The sequence below is a fragment of the Esox lucius genome, chromosome 14 (genome assembly GCF_011004845.1).
Source record: "Esox lucius isolate fEsoLuc1 chromosome 14, fEsoLuc1.pri, whole genome shotgun sequence".
Classification (NCBI taxonomy): Eukaryota; Metazoa; Chordata; class Actinopteri; order Esociformes; family Esocidae; genus Esox; species Esox lucius.
The window spans coordinates 27,108,584-27,124,821 of record NC_047582.1 but is presented as its reverse complement, the minus strand read 5'-3'; the positions used below and the strand labels follow the sequence as shown (position 1 = coordinate 27,124,821).

At 40.7% G+C, this 16,238-nt stretch overlaps 1 protein-coding gene across 5 annotated transcripts; it reads right to left on the bottom strand.

Annotated features, from left to right (window-relative positions):
• Nucleotides 1-8,851: 8,851 nt before the first annotated feature.
• On the bottom strand, nucleotides 8,852-14,885 carry LOC105027275 (urea transporter 2). Of its 5 annotated transcripts, none has more exons than XM_020053177.3 (11): nucleotides 14,785-14,885; nucleotides 14,569-14,622; nucleotides 13,270-13,403; nucleotides 12,617-12,806; nucleotides 12,181-12,309; nucleotides 11,822-11,951; nucleotides 11,654-11,719; nucleotides 11,023-11,170; nucleotides 10,069-10,203; nucleotides 9,933-9,982; nucleotides 8,852-9,552 (listed from the first exon to the last, which is right to left on the bottom strand). In XM_020053177.3, exons 2-11 carry the CDS (start codon nucleotides 14,577-14,579, stop codon nucleotides 9,286-9,288), a joined length of 1,260 nt encoding a protein of 419 aa, XP_019908736.2. In that variant the 5' UTR covers nucleotides 14,580-14,622; nucleotides 14,785-14,885; the 3' UTR covers nucleotides 8,852-9,285. The 5 variants fall into 5 exon arrangements, with proteins under 5 accessions (XP_019908736.2, XP_019908735.2, XP_019908737.2 ...); XM_020053176.3 differs by having other exon boundaries at nucleotides 14,569-14,632; nucleotides 14,785-14,810; XM_020053178.3 differs by having other exon boundaries at nucleotides 10,069-10,164; nucleotides 14,569-14,881.
• Between the last annotated feature and the right edge of the window lie 1,353 nt (nucleotides 14,886-16,238).

The following is a 16,238-nucleotide window of genomic DNA, read 5'->3' as shown; positions in this document are numbered from 1 at the left end:
GAAGTGATGTCCCCACAGAGACAATACTGTTGGAAGTGATGTCCCCACAGACAGTACTGTTGGATGTGATGTCCCCACAGAGACAGTACTGTTGGAAGTGATGTCCCCACAGAGACAGTACTGTTGGAAGTGATGTCCCCAGGGCTGTGCTTTAAAACGTGTCAAGATCAGGCAAAGGGAGAAGTTTGCAGGATGTGAAGGGGATTAGCAATGCACAAATTATTCCTTCTTAGTCAGGTAACCCTTTTTATCTCCTTGTCCGACATCACTTCCAACATCTTTCCTTTGTCTATGACACATTTGGAAATGTGACTGTAATTGCAGCTGGACCATTTGAGCTTGTATCATGGTCTGACAAGAGCGCACACACACGTACACTACTGTTAAAAGGTTCTGGGTCACTTAATAATAATCTCCATTAATATAACATCAACTTAATCAGAAATACTGTATAGACATTTTTAATATTATAAATCATTACTGTAGCTGGAAAACACAGCTTTTCAATGGAATATCTACATAGGTGCACAGAGGCCCATCATCAACAACCATTACTTGTGTGTCCCAATGGCACGTTGTGTTTACTAATCCAAGTTGATCATTTTAAAAGGCTAATTGATCATTAGAAAACCCTTTTGCAATTATGTTAGCATTGCTGAAAACTGTTGATTAAAGAAACAATAAAACTGACCTTTAGACTAGTTCAGTATCTTTAGCATCAACGTTTGTGGGTTCAATTGCTGGCTCAAAATGACCAGAACTTTCTTCTAAAACTTGTCAGTCTAGTCTTGTTCAGAAAAATTAAGGCTGTTCCATGCAATAAATTGTCAAGAAACTGAAGATCTTGTGCAAAGTTATATTTTACTTCCTTCACAGAACAGCAAAAACTGGCTCTTACCAGAATAGAAAAAGTGGGAGGCCCTGGTGCCCAACCGAGCAAGAGGACAAATACATTAGAGTGTATAGTTTGAAAATAGATGCCTCACAGGTCCTGAACTGGCAGTTTGATTAAATAGTGCAGTGAAGTGGCGACTTCGGGATGCTGGCCTTCTAGGCAGAGTTGTAAAAAAATAAGTTATATCTCAGACTGGCCAGTAAAACGAAAAGATTAAGATGGGCTAAAGAACACAGACACTGGACAGAGGAAGAAGTCTGCCTAGTAGGCCAGCATCCCGGAGTTGTTTCATTAACTCCATTACAACAATGTCTACACTGTAATTCTGATTAATTTGATGTTATTTTAATGGATACATTTTTCTTTTCTTTCAAAAACAATACCACAAAAGTTTGAATGGTAGTGTATACTAAAAATACTGTATATATATATACAGACACACACACACACAGTGAGAGAAAAAAGTATTTGATCCCCTGTTGATTTTGTACGTTTGCCCACTGACAAAGAAATGATCATTATATAATTTTAATGGTAGATTTATTTGAACAGTGAGAGAGGGAATAACAACAACAAAATCCAGAAAAACGCGTGTCAAAAATGTTATATATTGATTTACATTTTAATGACTGAAATAAGAATTTGATCCCCTCACAATCAGACAGATTTCTGTTATACAGGTAACAAGCTGAAATTAGGAGCACACTCTTAAAGGGTATGTTTGGCGCAAAAACAACACTGCACATCACCCAAAGAACACCATACCCACAGTGGAACATGGTGGTGGCAGCATCATGCTTTGGGGCTGTTTTTCTTCAACTGGAACTGGGGCCTTAGTCAGGGGGGAGGGAATTATGAACAGTTCCAAATACCAGGCAATTTTGGCACAATACCTTCAGGTGTCCGTTAGAAAGCTGAAGAGGAGGTTCACCTTTCAACACGACAACGACCCAAAGCACACATTCAAATCCACAAAAGCATGGCTTCACCAGAAGATTAACGTTTTGGAATGGCCCAGCCAGAGCCCAGACCTGAATCCAATTGAACATTTGTGGGGTGATCTGAAGAGTGCTGTGCACAGGAGATGTCCTCGCAATCTGACAGATTTGGAGCGCTTTTCCAAAGAAGAGTGGGCAAATATTGCCACGTCAAGATGTGCTATGCTAATAGACTCCTACCCAAAAAGTGCTGTAATAAAATCAAAAGGTGCTTCAACAGAGTATCATGCGTGAGTTTCAAATATTCCTTAACAGCCCCCCAGTGTGAGTTTTTGGCACGTGAGTTCAGTACTCACTCAGAGTTCCAGAATTTGAACAGTCACCTTGCGAGCTAAGGAACACTACATACATTGCATTGCAAGCTTCTTCATTGACTCGAATTCAAAGAGCTGCAAAAGCTGGTTGATGTGTAACTGTAGCTAGCTAGCAAACATCAGCTAACCGCTAGCTAACAAAGCGTGACCTGTAATTCAGTGCAGTGAAAATGAATAAACTATATAAAAAGCATAGTGGCGCCCACAATGGGAAACGTAACTTCTAGAAGGTTTTTAAAATGGTTTTGATCAGTTGTCAGCTCTTAGAGGAAATGTTAAGATGCTCTATAGTAGTCGCTAATATCATTCGTTTTTGTGTATTAGTGTTGGCTGTCTGTTGGTAGGTAAGTAACACTTCTTGTCCCGATTTGAATGCTTGCTACCTGGGTAATATCATAGTGTGGTCTTGAAATAATTACAATCAGGAAATAAAGTTATAAACACTGTTTGAGCTAAATGTGAGTAAATAACAATGCGGTCTGACCAGCCATTGTTACGTTACTTGTACCTAGGTGTTCTAATGGTTAGAACACCTAGGTACAAGGTACGCTTCAGGGACCACTCTAGCCTGATCACACTGGTGTGATTGTACGTGTCAAAGGGTTAAGGGTGTGCACACTTATGCAACCAGGTAATTGTGAGTTATTATTTTTTTTTCCTCAAAGATTTCAGTTTGTTTTTCAATTGAATTGTTCACGTTATAGGTCACATTAAAAGGTGGAAAAAGTTCTGACATGATTTATCTTTTTCTCATTCTTTTACATCAAAAGAACCTGCCATTTTAACAGGGGTTTGTAGACCTTTTCAATCCACTGTATACATACACTCACCTAAAGGATTATTAGGAACACCATACTAATACTGTGTTTGCCCCCCTTTCGCCTTCAGAACTGCCATAATTCTATGTGGCATTGATTCAACAAGGTGCTGAAAGCATTCTTTAGAAAGGTTGGCCCATATTGATAGGATAGCATCTTGCATGTTGATGGAGATTTGTGGGATGTACATCCAGGGCACGAAGCTCCCGTTCCACCATATCCCAAAGATGCTCTATTGGGTTGAGATCTGGTGACTGTGGGGGCCATTTCAGTACAGTGAACTCATTGTCATGTTCAAGAAACCAATTTGAAATTATTCGAGCTTTGTGACATGGTGCATTATCCTGCTGGAAGTAGCCATCAGAGGATGGGTACATGGTGGTATGTATCCATAAAGGGATGGACATGGTCAGAAACAATGCTCAGGTAGGCCGTGGCATTTAAACAATGCCCAATTGGCACTAAGGGGCCTAAAGTGTGCCAAGAAAACATCCCCCACACCATTACACCACCACCACCAGCCTGCACAGTTGTAACAAGGCATGATGGATCCATGTTCTCATTCTGTTTATGCCAAATTCTGACTCTACCATCTGAATGTCTCAACAGAAATCGAAACTCATCAGACCAGGCAACATTCTTCCAGTCTTCAACTGTCCAATTTTAGTGAGCTTGTGCAAATTGTAGCCTCTTTTTCCGTGAAAATCCCAGTAACTGAGCAGATTGTGAAATACTCAGACATCTGGCACCAACAACCATGCCACACTCAAAATTGCTTAAATCACCTTTCTTTCCCATTCTGACATTCAGTTTGGAGTTCAGGAGATTGTCTTGACCAGGACCACACCCCTAAATGCATTGAAGCAACTGCCATTTGATTGGTTGATTAGATAATTGCATTAATGAGAAATTTAACAGGTGTTCCTAATAATCCTTTAGGTGAGTGTACATATATATACACACACCCCCCTGCAAAAACAGTCATTTAAAGCAGGGTTTTACAAATGTAATGTCATCAGAGGTGCTTAGGAAAATGTACCTATATACACTTGTTGTATTGGTATAATAAAGCCAAAATGCAATTTAGTGAATAACAAAGGGCTACATTCAGTACAATTCATTATTACCATCTTTGTAATGTTCTGCAGACACTGATTTAATATTGCCTGTCTGAAAATAGGCTGTTAAAGCTGGAGGAGCACTTTATATAAGAGTGCCCTTCAACAGCTTACTGTCTGTCTACAGTGATTTCATGATCTGCGGTGCTGTTATCTTTGACATTCACAGACAAGGTGCTTGTGAGAAGAAAATCAATGTAGGTCCATCTTTATCCTACCAATCTAAGAAATAATGAAATAAACGAGGTGTTCTTTTAAAATAAGTCAATGAATACAGAAATTCTGCTTCTCGTTTATATTAGTCCCACAGCAAGCAGCCGTGTTCCCTTGGTGAGTGCTGCCATCTACTGTGCAACTATGTTATGAAAAGTAGTGGTTCAAAGCCCAAGTTACACAACTACTTTCCTAGCAACATATCCTAAATACACAGCGACCAAGAAAAGTGTCCAAAATAAGGTTATCATTGGATATAACAGTATTTCTAGAATATAATAAATCTAGTTTGGAATCATGTTTAGCCTGGATTCCTGGATAGAAAAGGTTCTATTCAAAATGAATGAAGTCTGAAGTCTGAGATTTATTTTACCTTAACACTATTGTTAAAGAGCTTTAAATAGGTGATGCAGTCAATCAGGGTTGGATCATTTTCAATTCCAGAAAATTCAGGTTGTTCACCGTATTTCAATCACACATTTTCCTAATAAAAAAAATCACTGACGATTATTTGAATTAGCATTTTGGTGTACTTCATACAGTGGGGAGAACAAGTATTTGATACACTGCCGATTTTGCAGGTTTTCCCACTTACAAACCATGTAGAAGTCTGTATTTTTTATCATAGGTACATCAACTGTGAGTGATGGAATCTAAAAAAAAATTCCAGAAAATCACATTGTATGATTTTTAAGTAATTAATTTGCATTTTATTGCATGACATAAGTATTTGATACATCAGAAAAGCAGAACTTAATATTTGGTACAGAAACCGTTGTTTGCAATTACAGAAATAATATGTTTCCTGTAGTTCTTGACCAGGTTTGCACACACTGCAGCAGGGATTTTGCCCCACTCCTCCATACAGACCTTTCGGGGCTGTCGCTGGGCAATACGGACTTTTAGCTCCCTCCAAAGCTTTTTTATTGGGTTTAGGTCTGGAGACTGGCTAGGCCACTCCAGGACCTTGAAGTGCTTCTTACGGAGCCACTCCGTAGTTGCCATGACTATGTGTTTTGGGTCGTTGTCATGCTGGAAGACCCAGCCACGACCCATCTTCAATGCTCTTACTGAGGGAAGGAAGTTGTCGGCCAAGATCGTGATACATGGCCCCATCCATCCTCCCCTCAACACGGTGCAGTCGTCCTGTCCCCTTTGCAGAAAAGCATCCCCAAAGAATGATGTTTCCACCTCCATGCTTCACTGTTGGGATGGTGTTCTTGGGGTTGTACTAATCCTTCTTCTTCCTCCAAACACGGCAAGTGGAGTTTAGACCAAAAAGCTCTATTTTTGTCTCATCAGACCACATGGCTTTCTCCCATTCCTCCTCTGGATCATCCAGATGGTCATTGGCAAATTTCAGACGGGCCTGGACATGCGCTGGCTTGAGCAGGGGGACCTTGTGTGCGCTGCAGGATTTTAATCCATGATGGCATAATGTGTTACTAATGGTTTTCTTTGAGACTGTGGTCCCAGCTCTCTTCGGGTCATTGACCAGGTCCTGCCGTGTAGTTCTGGGCTGATCCCTCACCTTCCTTATGATCATTGATGCCCCACAGGGGGGATCTTGCATGGAGCCCCAGACCGAGGGAGATTGACCGTCATCTTGAACTTCTTCCATTTTCTAATAATTGCGCCAACAGTTGTTGACTTCTCACCACGCTGCTTGCTTATTGTCCTGTAGCCTATCCCAGCCTTGTGCAGGTCTACAATTTTATCCCTGCTGTCCTTACACAGCTCTCTGGTCTTGACCATTGTGGAGAGGTTGGAGTCTGTTTGATTGAGTGTGTGGACAGGTGTCTTTTATACAGGTAAAGAGTTCAAACAAGTGCAGTTAAAACAGGTAAAGAGTGGAGAACAGGAGGGCTTCTTACAGAAAAACTAACCGGTCAGTGAGAGCCAGAATTCTTACTGGTTGGTAGGTGATCAAATACTTATGTCATGCAATAAAATGCAAATCAATTATTTATAAATCATGCAATGTGATTTTCTGGATTTCCTGGACCTCTACATGCTTTGTAAGTAGGAAAACCTGCAAAACCGGCAGTGTATCAAATACTTGTTCTCCCCACTGTACATTTATATATATATACACCTCCCCCCACGTCAATTTGTAGATGGGAACACACACACAGAGACAGACAGACAGACTTTCCCTTAGGTCATTCAGTCACATGAGGTGTAGTTTTTATTGTCATTATGTCCATAATGAACTTTAAGTGCAGAGGAGGCAAAAACAGTCATTTAAAGCAGGGTTTTACAAATGTAATGTCATCGGAGGTGCTTAGGAAAATGTACCTATATACACTTGTTGTATTGGTATAATAAAGCCAAAATGCAATTTAGTGAATAACAAAGGGCTACATTCAGTGCAATTCATTATTACCATCTTTGTAATGTTCTGCATACATTGATTTAATATTGCCTGTCTGAAAATAGGCTGTTAAAGCTGGAGAAGCACTTTATATAAGAGTGCCCTTCAACAGCTTACTGTCTGTCTACACTGATTTCATGATCTGCGGTGCTGTTATCTTTGACATTCACAGACAAGGTGCTTGTGAGAAGAAAATCAATGTAGGTCCATCTTTATCCTACCAATCTAAGAAATAATGAAATAAACGAGGTGTTCTTTTAAAATAAGTCAATGAATACAGAAATTCTGCTTCTCGTTTATATTAGTCCCACAGCAAGCAGCCGTGTTCCCTTGGTGAGTGCTGCCATCTACTGTGCAACTATGTTATGAAAAGTAGTGGTTCAAAGCCCAAGTTACACAACTACTTTCCTAGCAACATATCCTAAATACACAGCGACCAAGAAAAGTGTCCAAAATAAGGTTATCATTGGATATAACAGTATTTCTAGAATATAATAAATCTAGTTTGGAATCATGTTTAGCCTGGATTCCTGGATAGAAAAGGTTCTATTCAAAATGAATGAAGTCTGAAGTCTGAGATTTATTTTACCTTAACACTATTGTTAAAGAGCTTTAAATAGGTGATGCAGTCAATCAGGGTTGGATCATTTTCAATTCCAGAAAATTCAGGTTGTTCACCGTATTTCAATCACACATTTTCCTAATAAAAAAAATCACTGACGATTATTTGAATTAGCATTTTGGTGTACTTCATACAGTGGGGAGAACAAGTATTTGATACACTGCCGATTTTGCAGGTTTTCCCACTTACAAACCATGTAGAAGTCTGTATTTTTTATCATAGGTACATCAACTGTGAGTGATGGAATCTAAAAAAAAATTCCAGAAAATCACATTGTATGATTTTTAAGTAATTAATTTGCATTTTATTGCATGACATAAGTATTTGATACATCAGAAAAGCAGAACTTAATATTTGGTACAGAAACCGTTGTTTGCAATTACAGAAATAATATGTTTCCTGTAGTTCTTGACCAGGTTTGCACACACTGCAGCAGGGATTTTGCCCCACTCCTCCATACAGACCTTTCGGGGCTGTCGCTGGGCAATACGGACTTTTAGCTCCCTCCAAAGCTTTTTTATTGGGTTTAGGTCTGGAGACTGGCTAGGCCACTCCAGGACCTTGAAGTGCTTCTTACGGAGCCACTCCGTAGTTGCCATGACTATGTGTTTTGGGTCGTTGTCATGCTGGAAGACCCAGCCACGACCCATCTTCAATGCTCTTACTGAGGGAAGGAAGTTGTCGGCCAAGATCGTGATACATGGCCCCATCCATCCTCCCCTCAACACGGTGCAGTCGTCCTGTCCCCTTTGCAGAAAAGCATCCCCAAAGAATGATGTTTCCACCTCCATGCTTCACTGTTGGGATGGTGTTCTTGGGGTTGTACTAATCCTTCTTCTTCCTCCAAACACGGCAAGTGGAGTTTAGACCAAAAAGCTCTATTTTTGTCTCATCAGACCACATGGCTTTCTCCCATTCCTCCTCTGGATCATCCAGATGGTCATTGGCAAATTTCAGACGGGCCTGGACATGCGCTGGCTTGAGCAGGGGGACCTTGTGTGCGCTGCAGGATTTTAATCCATGATGGCATAATGTGTTACTAATGGTTTTCTTTGAGACTGTGGTCCCAGCTCTCTTCGGGTCATTGACCAGGTCCTGCCGTGTAGTTCTGGGCTGATCCCTCACCTTCCTTATGATCATTGATGCCCCACAGGGGGGATCTTGCATGGAGCCCCAGACCGAGGGAGATTGACCGTCATCTTGAACTTCTTCCATTTTCTAATAATTGCGCCAACAGTTGTTGACTTCTCACCACGCTGCTTGCTTATTGTCCTGTAGCCTATCCCAGCCTTGTGCAGGTCTACAATTTTATCCCTGCTGTCCTTACACAGCTCTCTGGTCTTGACCATTGTGGAGAGGTTGGAGTCTGTTTGATTGAGTGTGTGGACAGGTGTCTTTTATACAGGTAAAGAGTTCAAACAAGTGCAGTTAAAACAGGTAAAGAGTGGAGAACAGGAGGGCTTCTTACAGAAAAACTAACCGGTCAGTGAGAGCTGGATAGAAAAGGTTCTATTCAAAACTCTGGGAAGCTGGAATGAAGTCTGAGATTTATTTTACCTGAACACTATTGTTAAACAGCTTTCAATAGGTGATGCAGTCAATCAGGGTTGGATCATTTCCAGTTGAATTCCCGAAAATTCAGGTTGTTCACCGTATTTCAATTTTCCTAATTAAAAAATCACTAACAATAATTTGAATTAGCATTTTGGTGTACTATATATATTCAAACAGAATTTACCTTTACCCTGCAGTAAATATTTTTTCTCAATGTCTCAAAACCAAAAACCAAAGATTTGATCATAAATCGCTTTTATCTAGGATATTCCCAACAGGTTATTAGCATTCCTTAAAAAGAAAAGGAAGCCTATTTCCTCAGTACGGTCAGTATTCACACTTCTTCCCTACTAACAGGCAGATTTGTAGGATTCACGCTTCATCCCAACTCCACTGACAGGCTGATTTGCGGCCGTGTCTCTTCACCCTCCTCCAGAAGTACCTCTGCTTTACTGACTGTTTGCAGCTTCTCCAGAGGACATTCGACATTGGAAGATTCTGTCCTTTCTCTGTAGTATCGGCGATTCTCCTCAGGGTAGGTTACAGCTGACAGAGGCAGTCTGTAGATGGCTCTGGTTTCCGTGATGATGAGGAGAAAAGTGAGAGCCGACATGCAGAAAGGCCAGGTGCATGCTGGGAGTCCAAACTTAAAATGCGGTTCATGGTGGGAAAGGGGGGTTTAGAGCATGAATGAGAGTTCGTGGACAGTGTTGATCCAACTGTATATTAAGACTCCCACCCTGAGACAAATAAATAGTGAAAATAGTGCTCTGGATATTGTCTACGGTAAGATTTTATGACATTTAAACAGTTTCCTACAGTTTATAGTTTCAAAATTAGAAAATGATGTTTTAGAGTCTGCTATTTGTCTGCAATGTGTATCAGAAAGTTCTCAACAGAAAAGGAATAATGGACAAAAGGCTAGCGGATCAAGGATGTCTAACTCACTCATCGTTTCTTAGTCCCTTGTGTATGGGCTGAAATGCTCTGCACCCCCTACCAAAAAATATATATATTGGTACTTACTATAGACATCAGATTTGAGATGGCAGAACTCATGTATGCAGCGAAAAATGCTAAAAGTAGAAAAACAACCATTTGTTTCATGGACCATTTTTCTATGATTGTCAGAGTAAGGTGAAGGTTTGGCTTCTGAACCTACCACATGTAAGAGCCAGCAGGTGTGTCTGCCAAGTCAGAGCATAGAACATCCCTCCAACAGCGATGCAGGACAGACAGCTGTTATATCCCCACAGACCTGAATAGATGTCCTCACAAGGGGCAGACAGAGCAAGACCTGCATTCAATAAGTCATCCATTACAGCCCGGTTAAAGAGTCTCTACAGACCATGGGATCAGGCCATGTGATCTGTCCAGGAAAATATGCTTAATTTCAGGCCCTAGTGATAAAATATGACTACAGGGCCTAGACTGGTCAGGTCACATGGCCAGAAACCACTTAGCCCAAACTGTGTCATTCAAACCTTGAATGCTAATTGGCTGAAATCTGTGCTCTATGAGAAAAGCATGTTTCACTGTTTTAAATGCATTGGTAACCGGTTTATAATAGTAATAAGGAACCTTGGGGGATCGTGGTATATTGCCAATATATCATGGCAAAGCGCTGTATTCAGGCATTCCACCAAAAATTGTTCCTAGGAAGAGCTAAACATCCATGGTACATCGGCCATATATCCAGGCAGCATACAATGAGGAGGGCATCATGCCCAAGAACCCCCCCCCCCCCCCTTTGGGAACACTTGAATTGAACTTCAATGAGTTTTGCTCTAATAAACAGTAGAACAATAGTGTACTTCCTGTGTTTCTAAGTCAGTGCACAACTGTTAAGCTCCCCAGATCTATTGAGACCCACAAACCTCCGGCATATCAGACTCCGTTCCTATCCCACAATGCAAGCGCCCCTTTCAAAGTTCTATTGTGTTCCGTTTATGGGACCGTTGTTTTCTCAGCTATATCCCCACAGAGCATGTCCATCGTATCACTAGTGTCGCAGTGAAGCCACACATTGTGTTTCACATCTCCAACCGGCGCTTCGGCATTCTGGGATGGGGTCGGAGGTCACGTTCCCCCTTGAGGGGAAACGGGAAGCTCTTACCTGAGGCTACGCCAACGGCAGAGCCAAGAACGGCGTGCAGGCAGATTGTGGGGGAGGAGAGCAGGAGGGCCACGATAAAGATGCCTCCGGTCCAGGGCCCGTCACAGCCGTACACCTGGCCCACGCCAACCGGCACCGACACCAGAAGCTACACCGGGACGTAGTCACCACTGATCCTGGGTAAGATCTATTTTTCCTTCCTCCCCATGGGTCAGGTTTCATCTTTGGATTTGGGTTATCCTAGATCTGTGGTTACTATGTCATGGTCACTAGCCTCACGGTCACACCTAGGCAGATCTCGGTTGCCAGTTCTACTTCCGACTGGAGCCAATTAATCTGTGGTGAATTTATTGGTTTACATGGAATCAGGTCTGGCTATCAGGCTAGGCTAGCAACACTAACTGCCATAATCCAACACCCACTCATTTCCTGCTCTTGGAAAGTTCAGCTAAACCGCATGCAAAATCCCTTCTCTGGATTATATTCGTGGGGATTATGTATGGGACCTATTTGTTTGTTTTTCTAAATTCTTTAATTGATTATCATCTAGAATATTATGAACTTGTCATTTAGAAACATGCATAATATTTTATTGTAACTAATATGGTCACCGTAGAAAATGTTGTCCAACCTTAGGTATGCTTGATTTTGCCATGGTGATGTTCAGATGGAGGAAGGACTTTGGCTGGATTAGCACCTGGGCAAAGGAGAAACTGAGGCTTTTAGGAAATGTGTGTACGAGAGCATGTACAGTATGTGCTCGTGTGGGCTTGTGTGTGCTTGTGTATGTCCGGCCTACCTCTGGAAAGTAGGGGTGGTTTGATCCCATAGCAGCCATGTGCAGACACAGTAGAATGTTAAATGGTAAAGTGAACACAGGAAGGTCCCATTTGCTGAAGACTGAGCCCAGAGCACTGGAGACTACTGGGCTGCAAAGGGACAAGAAGTGAGGAATACAGAACTAAAGGAAGCATTATATTTCATTAGTAGCTATCAGGTTATGGAAAAAAGGATTATACAATCAAATGAGTTGGGTCTTTGTGTAGATCATACTTCAGAATGTTTCAGTTGGATTTAATTCACGTCCGTTATTACACAAGGGTGAACTAAGAGGCTATTGTTGTACATCAAAAGCAGTGTAACTTCTGACTAACATACCATAACATAGCCATGAACAGGTTAGGGAGCAGAAGCCACCAGTACCAGTCGCCTTTGGCTGAGAAGACACACATCAGCATTCCTACAAGGGTTCCATTGTAGCCGTAAAAACCTGCGGATATCGCCCCCCTAAAGTACAGAATGCACAAACAAATCATAATGCACAGCTCCAGAGAAATACAACGATTCTGAAAGAGGCGCATAAATACCAACAGAATACGTGGAAAACAAAAAGGTTCTGAGAGACAGTGATCTGTTCTGATCTGACTTAATCCGACCAATGCCTATTTAAAGCTTTATCCATAAATGTGCACCATTCCGATTATTCAGTTAGCGGGCTGACTAAATAATCCTGTTGTGTAGTATATCCGTCTGGCTTTGTGAGCCGTCTGACAGGGGTAGACAGCTGGTGTACTGGTCTGGACCACGGACCTACCGGTCTTGTCCAATCAGGAGGGCAGACAGTGTGGAGGCGAAGGTTCCTAGCAGTCCGTTCAGTGCCCACCATGGGTTCTGCAGCACCAGCCCAACGGAGATGAGCAGCCCACTGAGGGGGCTGTTGACGAACATCACCTGGGCCACGCCTCGGAGGACCCAGTCCAACACTTGGACAAACAGAACCTGCCCTGGAGCGGAGCAGCCGAGACACACAAGCAGTCACTGGCTGACCAGTGAGAACACTTTCCACACGTCTGGCCTCTTTGCACGTTCAGTCAGGTGAAAATGTTTCAAAACACTGTGAAACAGAGGTACTACCCAAATGTATCCATTAAGGTCACAGAAGTTTTGTTGCTACTGGACATGACTTAGCAATGCAGGCAGACTTTTAAAGACGCATTGTGGCCATTTTTATTTCAGTATCGACTAATTTCTGGGTAAAAATGAAACACATTTCATATTTCTTTTCTGCATTCAGTTAAAATAGAAAAAAAGAAAGAAAAATATATTCTTAGTGAAGACCAAAATTAACCAATTCACTGCCAAATGATGCCACTAGGTAGGCCAAGAGTTCTATTCCACCTGAACAGGCGAATATTCCACATTTCATGTATTTTTATAAGTTATTTAAATGTTATGAACATGGCTTACTTTTCACCCATTCTCTATACACACGCATGTCTCCAGTGAGGAGATTGAGAGCTCTGGAGAGACGAGTTGTAGGAGTGGCCTCTTTCTTCACAGGCATGACCTCCTTCTCCACTGCTGGGGTCGTCATTAGTGGCCTCAATTCACATCCAGTAACAACATTATTATTATTATTATTTTATTAGTCCCGGACGTTCAGAATGTTCCAAAACAATTAAAGTTAATTTGAGTATGCTACCATTACCACATTTTTCATTTACTGACTCCACAGTGAATGGAAAAAAGCTATAAACCAAACAATATATTGACAGTAATGTTTTTAGAAAGTGTACTTATACACCATCTGGTTTGAAGTAACATTGAATTGTTTTAAGCTTGATATCTGGAGCAGGCAGCAGGGGTTCCACCAACCACTCCCCAGCTCAGTGGTGCTAACGCTATTTAATACAGGCAGCAAATCCACAGTTTCTGTCATTGGCTCTATGGGCACGAAAACGAATTTCTAGGTGAAACTGGAGAACCAGAAATGTGAAACCCTGCACTAACGCACCTGATAGAAATAGTAAACTAATCATGGTATTCAATCAGGTCAAGAATTGGCACTTCCCTTGGCACTTCTGTTTTCATAAGGGCATAGCATTTACCTGATGCATTCTTCAATACACAGTTTACACGTATTACTAAATATTGCAATTATTATAATCAGCTAAAGGTGGGACGCTGCGTTAATTGTGAATAAAAACAATATAATTATGTGCAAATCACTTTAACCCTATACTTTTTAATTGTTGCTCTATTTGCCCGCACAATCTTTCCCAGAGTGGTGAACTCCTCCAGTTCCTCACTTCTGAAAGACTCATCGTCTCTGGAATGATCTTTTAATACCCAATCATGTTACTGACCTGTAGCCAATTGACCTAGTTGTGAAATGTTCCACCAGGTTTTTTGTTTTTTTTGCATTACACAACTTTTTTTAAAACTAGCATCCAGCGTTGCTAGCATCAATTTCAATATGGGCAAGTATTTTTCCAAAAACAATAACATTTCTCAGGTCCAACATTTGATATGTTGCCTTTGTACTATTTTCAATTAAATACCAGGATAAATCATTTGGACATCTTTGCATTCTGTTTTTATTTGCATTTAACACAGCGTCCCAAATAGTTTTGGAAACGGGGTTGCACGTATAATAAACTTTCAAACTAAGTCCCATGAACAACACGATATACACTAGCTAGACAGTCCCAGTAAATCCATATAAAAAATATACATCCTCAGCAGAAGTATTTTAATGATAAATACCTGTTATACATGAGCCAGGCATAGAAGTGCCCAAAACTCCATGAACAGCAGCTCCTGTTTAACACTTTAGTTAGAAACAGTCTGGGTTATAGAGATACACCCCTCTACCCTGCCTCTCTCGAAACTATTCACAAATAACAAATCACCTATTACGCACACACAAACATACATACATAGCTACTATGTCCTGTCCCATTCTACGTTCAGTTTTATTACCGCAGTATCTGAAGTTAGCATGGTTATCTACGTCCTCACTCCAAGGTTGGATCAGAGATTTTATTCCGCTCCCACTCTGGTGCCCAATTTCAATAAAGAGCATTGTCCAAGATTTGCACTATAAAATACGTACAGTGCAGTGACAATAGTTTTCATTTTTCATTGTACAAAAGTAGGAAATAGTAACAATGGGAAAAAAAAATCAAGACATAAAACACAAAAATACCAATTATTATGCAAGCAATTCATACAGTAACATGCAAAAGAGTCAAGATCGTCATTATCCCTACAATGTATACACTTGGTTTTATTCGTTTCATAATACATTAAGACACTTTGAACAAAATACATTTAGATGCCAAACATATCCAAGAACTTCTACATTTCCTTTTAAAATAAGCAGCTTGTGGTAGCCTGTGCTCCCGTTGAATGCCTCGAAGGATCTTGATTTAATTTTTGTTCTAGGCAGTGCTCTACCTCATCTCGCTGTTTCTTCACCTTCTCCCCCAACTCTAACCCTGAAGTTGGGCGAGTATGTTACCAAGCAACTAATCAGGGATCAGAATCTGGACTTCTCATTCACCCCTTGTTTACAACTACTCCAGAATGGTAAGCTTTTTTTCCAAAACAGGTTTTGCATCACGTAAAAAATGCTCTGCCTTTGAAAGTTAAAGATGATTGATGTTTGACATGGTTTCCGACCCTGAAGTGTTTACACACATTCAATAGCTAAGAGTTTAACCTAATTCCAGCATAAAGAAGAACAACATAATGTGTTACATTCTTTTAAATCAGGGTTTCTTGCTGATCATGTGACTTAATCCAGGGAAACATATGATCCAGTGATTAATAGTGGTAAATAAATTACGATTTTCATTATAATTTACTCCTTAGACAAATAATATTTTTTTTGACTGACTTACGTGATTAATACTAGGTCATTAATTATACAAAAATGTTTTACTCTTTTGTTACATTACAGATGCTTGTGCCAAAATACCACAGTCTGCTGAAAAGTACATGGTACAGTCCTTGTTTCCTTAACTAAATATAAAACCATCAACAACATTAACTGAGAGACTGTAACCCATAGACATAACTAGACACAGTGTATCTTCCCTGTTTATGCTTATACCTATCAGTCAGATTCTAGTTGTTGTTTTCTTCATTATAGGGAGCATTCTATCAATCCTATCGGTCAGACTCTTGTTTTCTCTTCATTATGGGGAGCATTCTTTGGTTATCCATGCAGTACTACCCTATTATTATTGTACAAAACAGGTGATTTTGGCAGTCGATTGTGTCTCTGACTTTTCCTGACTAATCTGCCTCATGATGGCCAGTATAGCTTGAACTGAGTGCACACTTTAGGTATTGGGACAAATAAGTAAAAGATGTTTGGGGTGTAATCCATTTTGAATCTGCTTTAATTAGAAGGTATTTGTGTACATTTT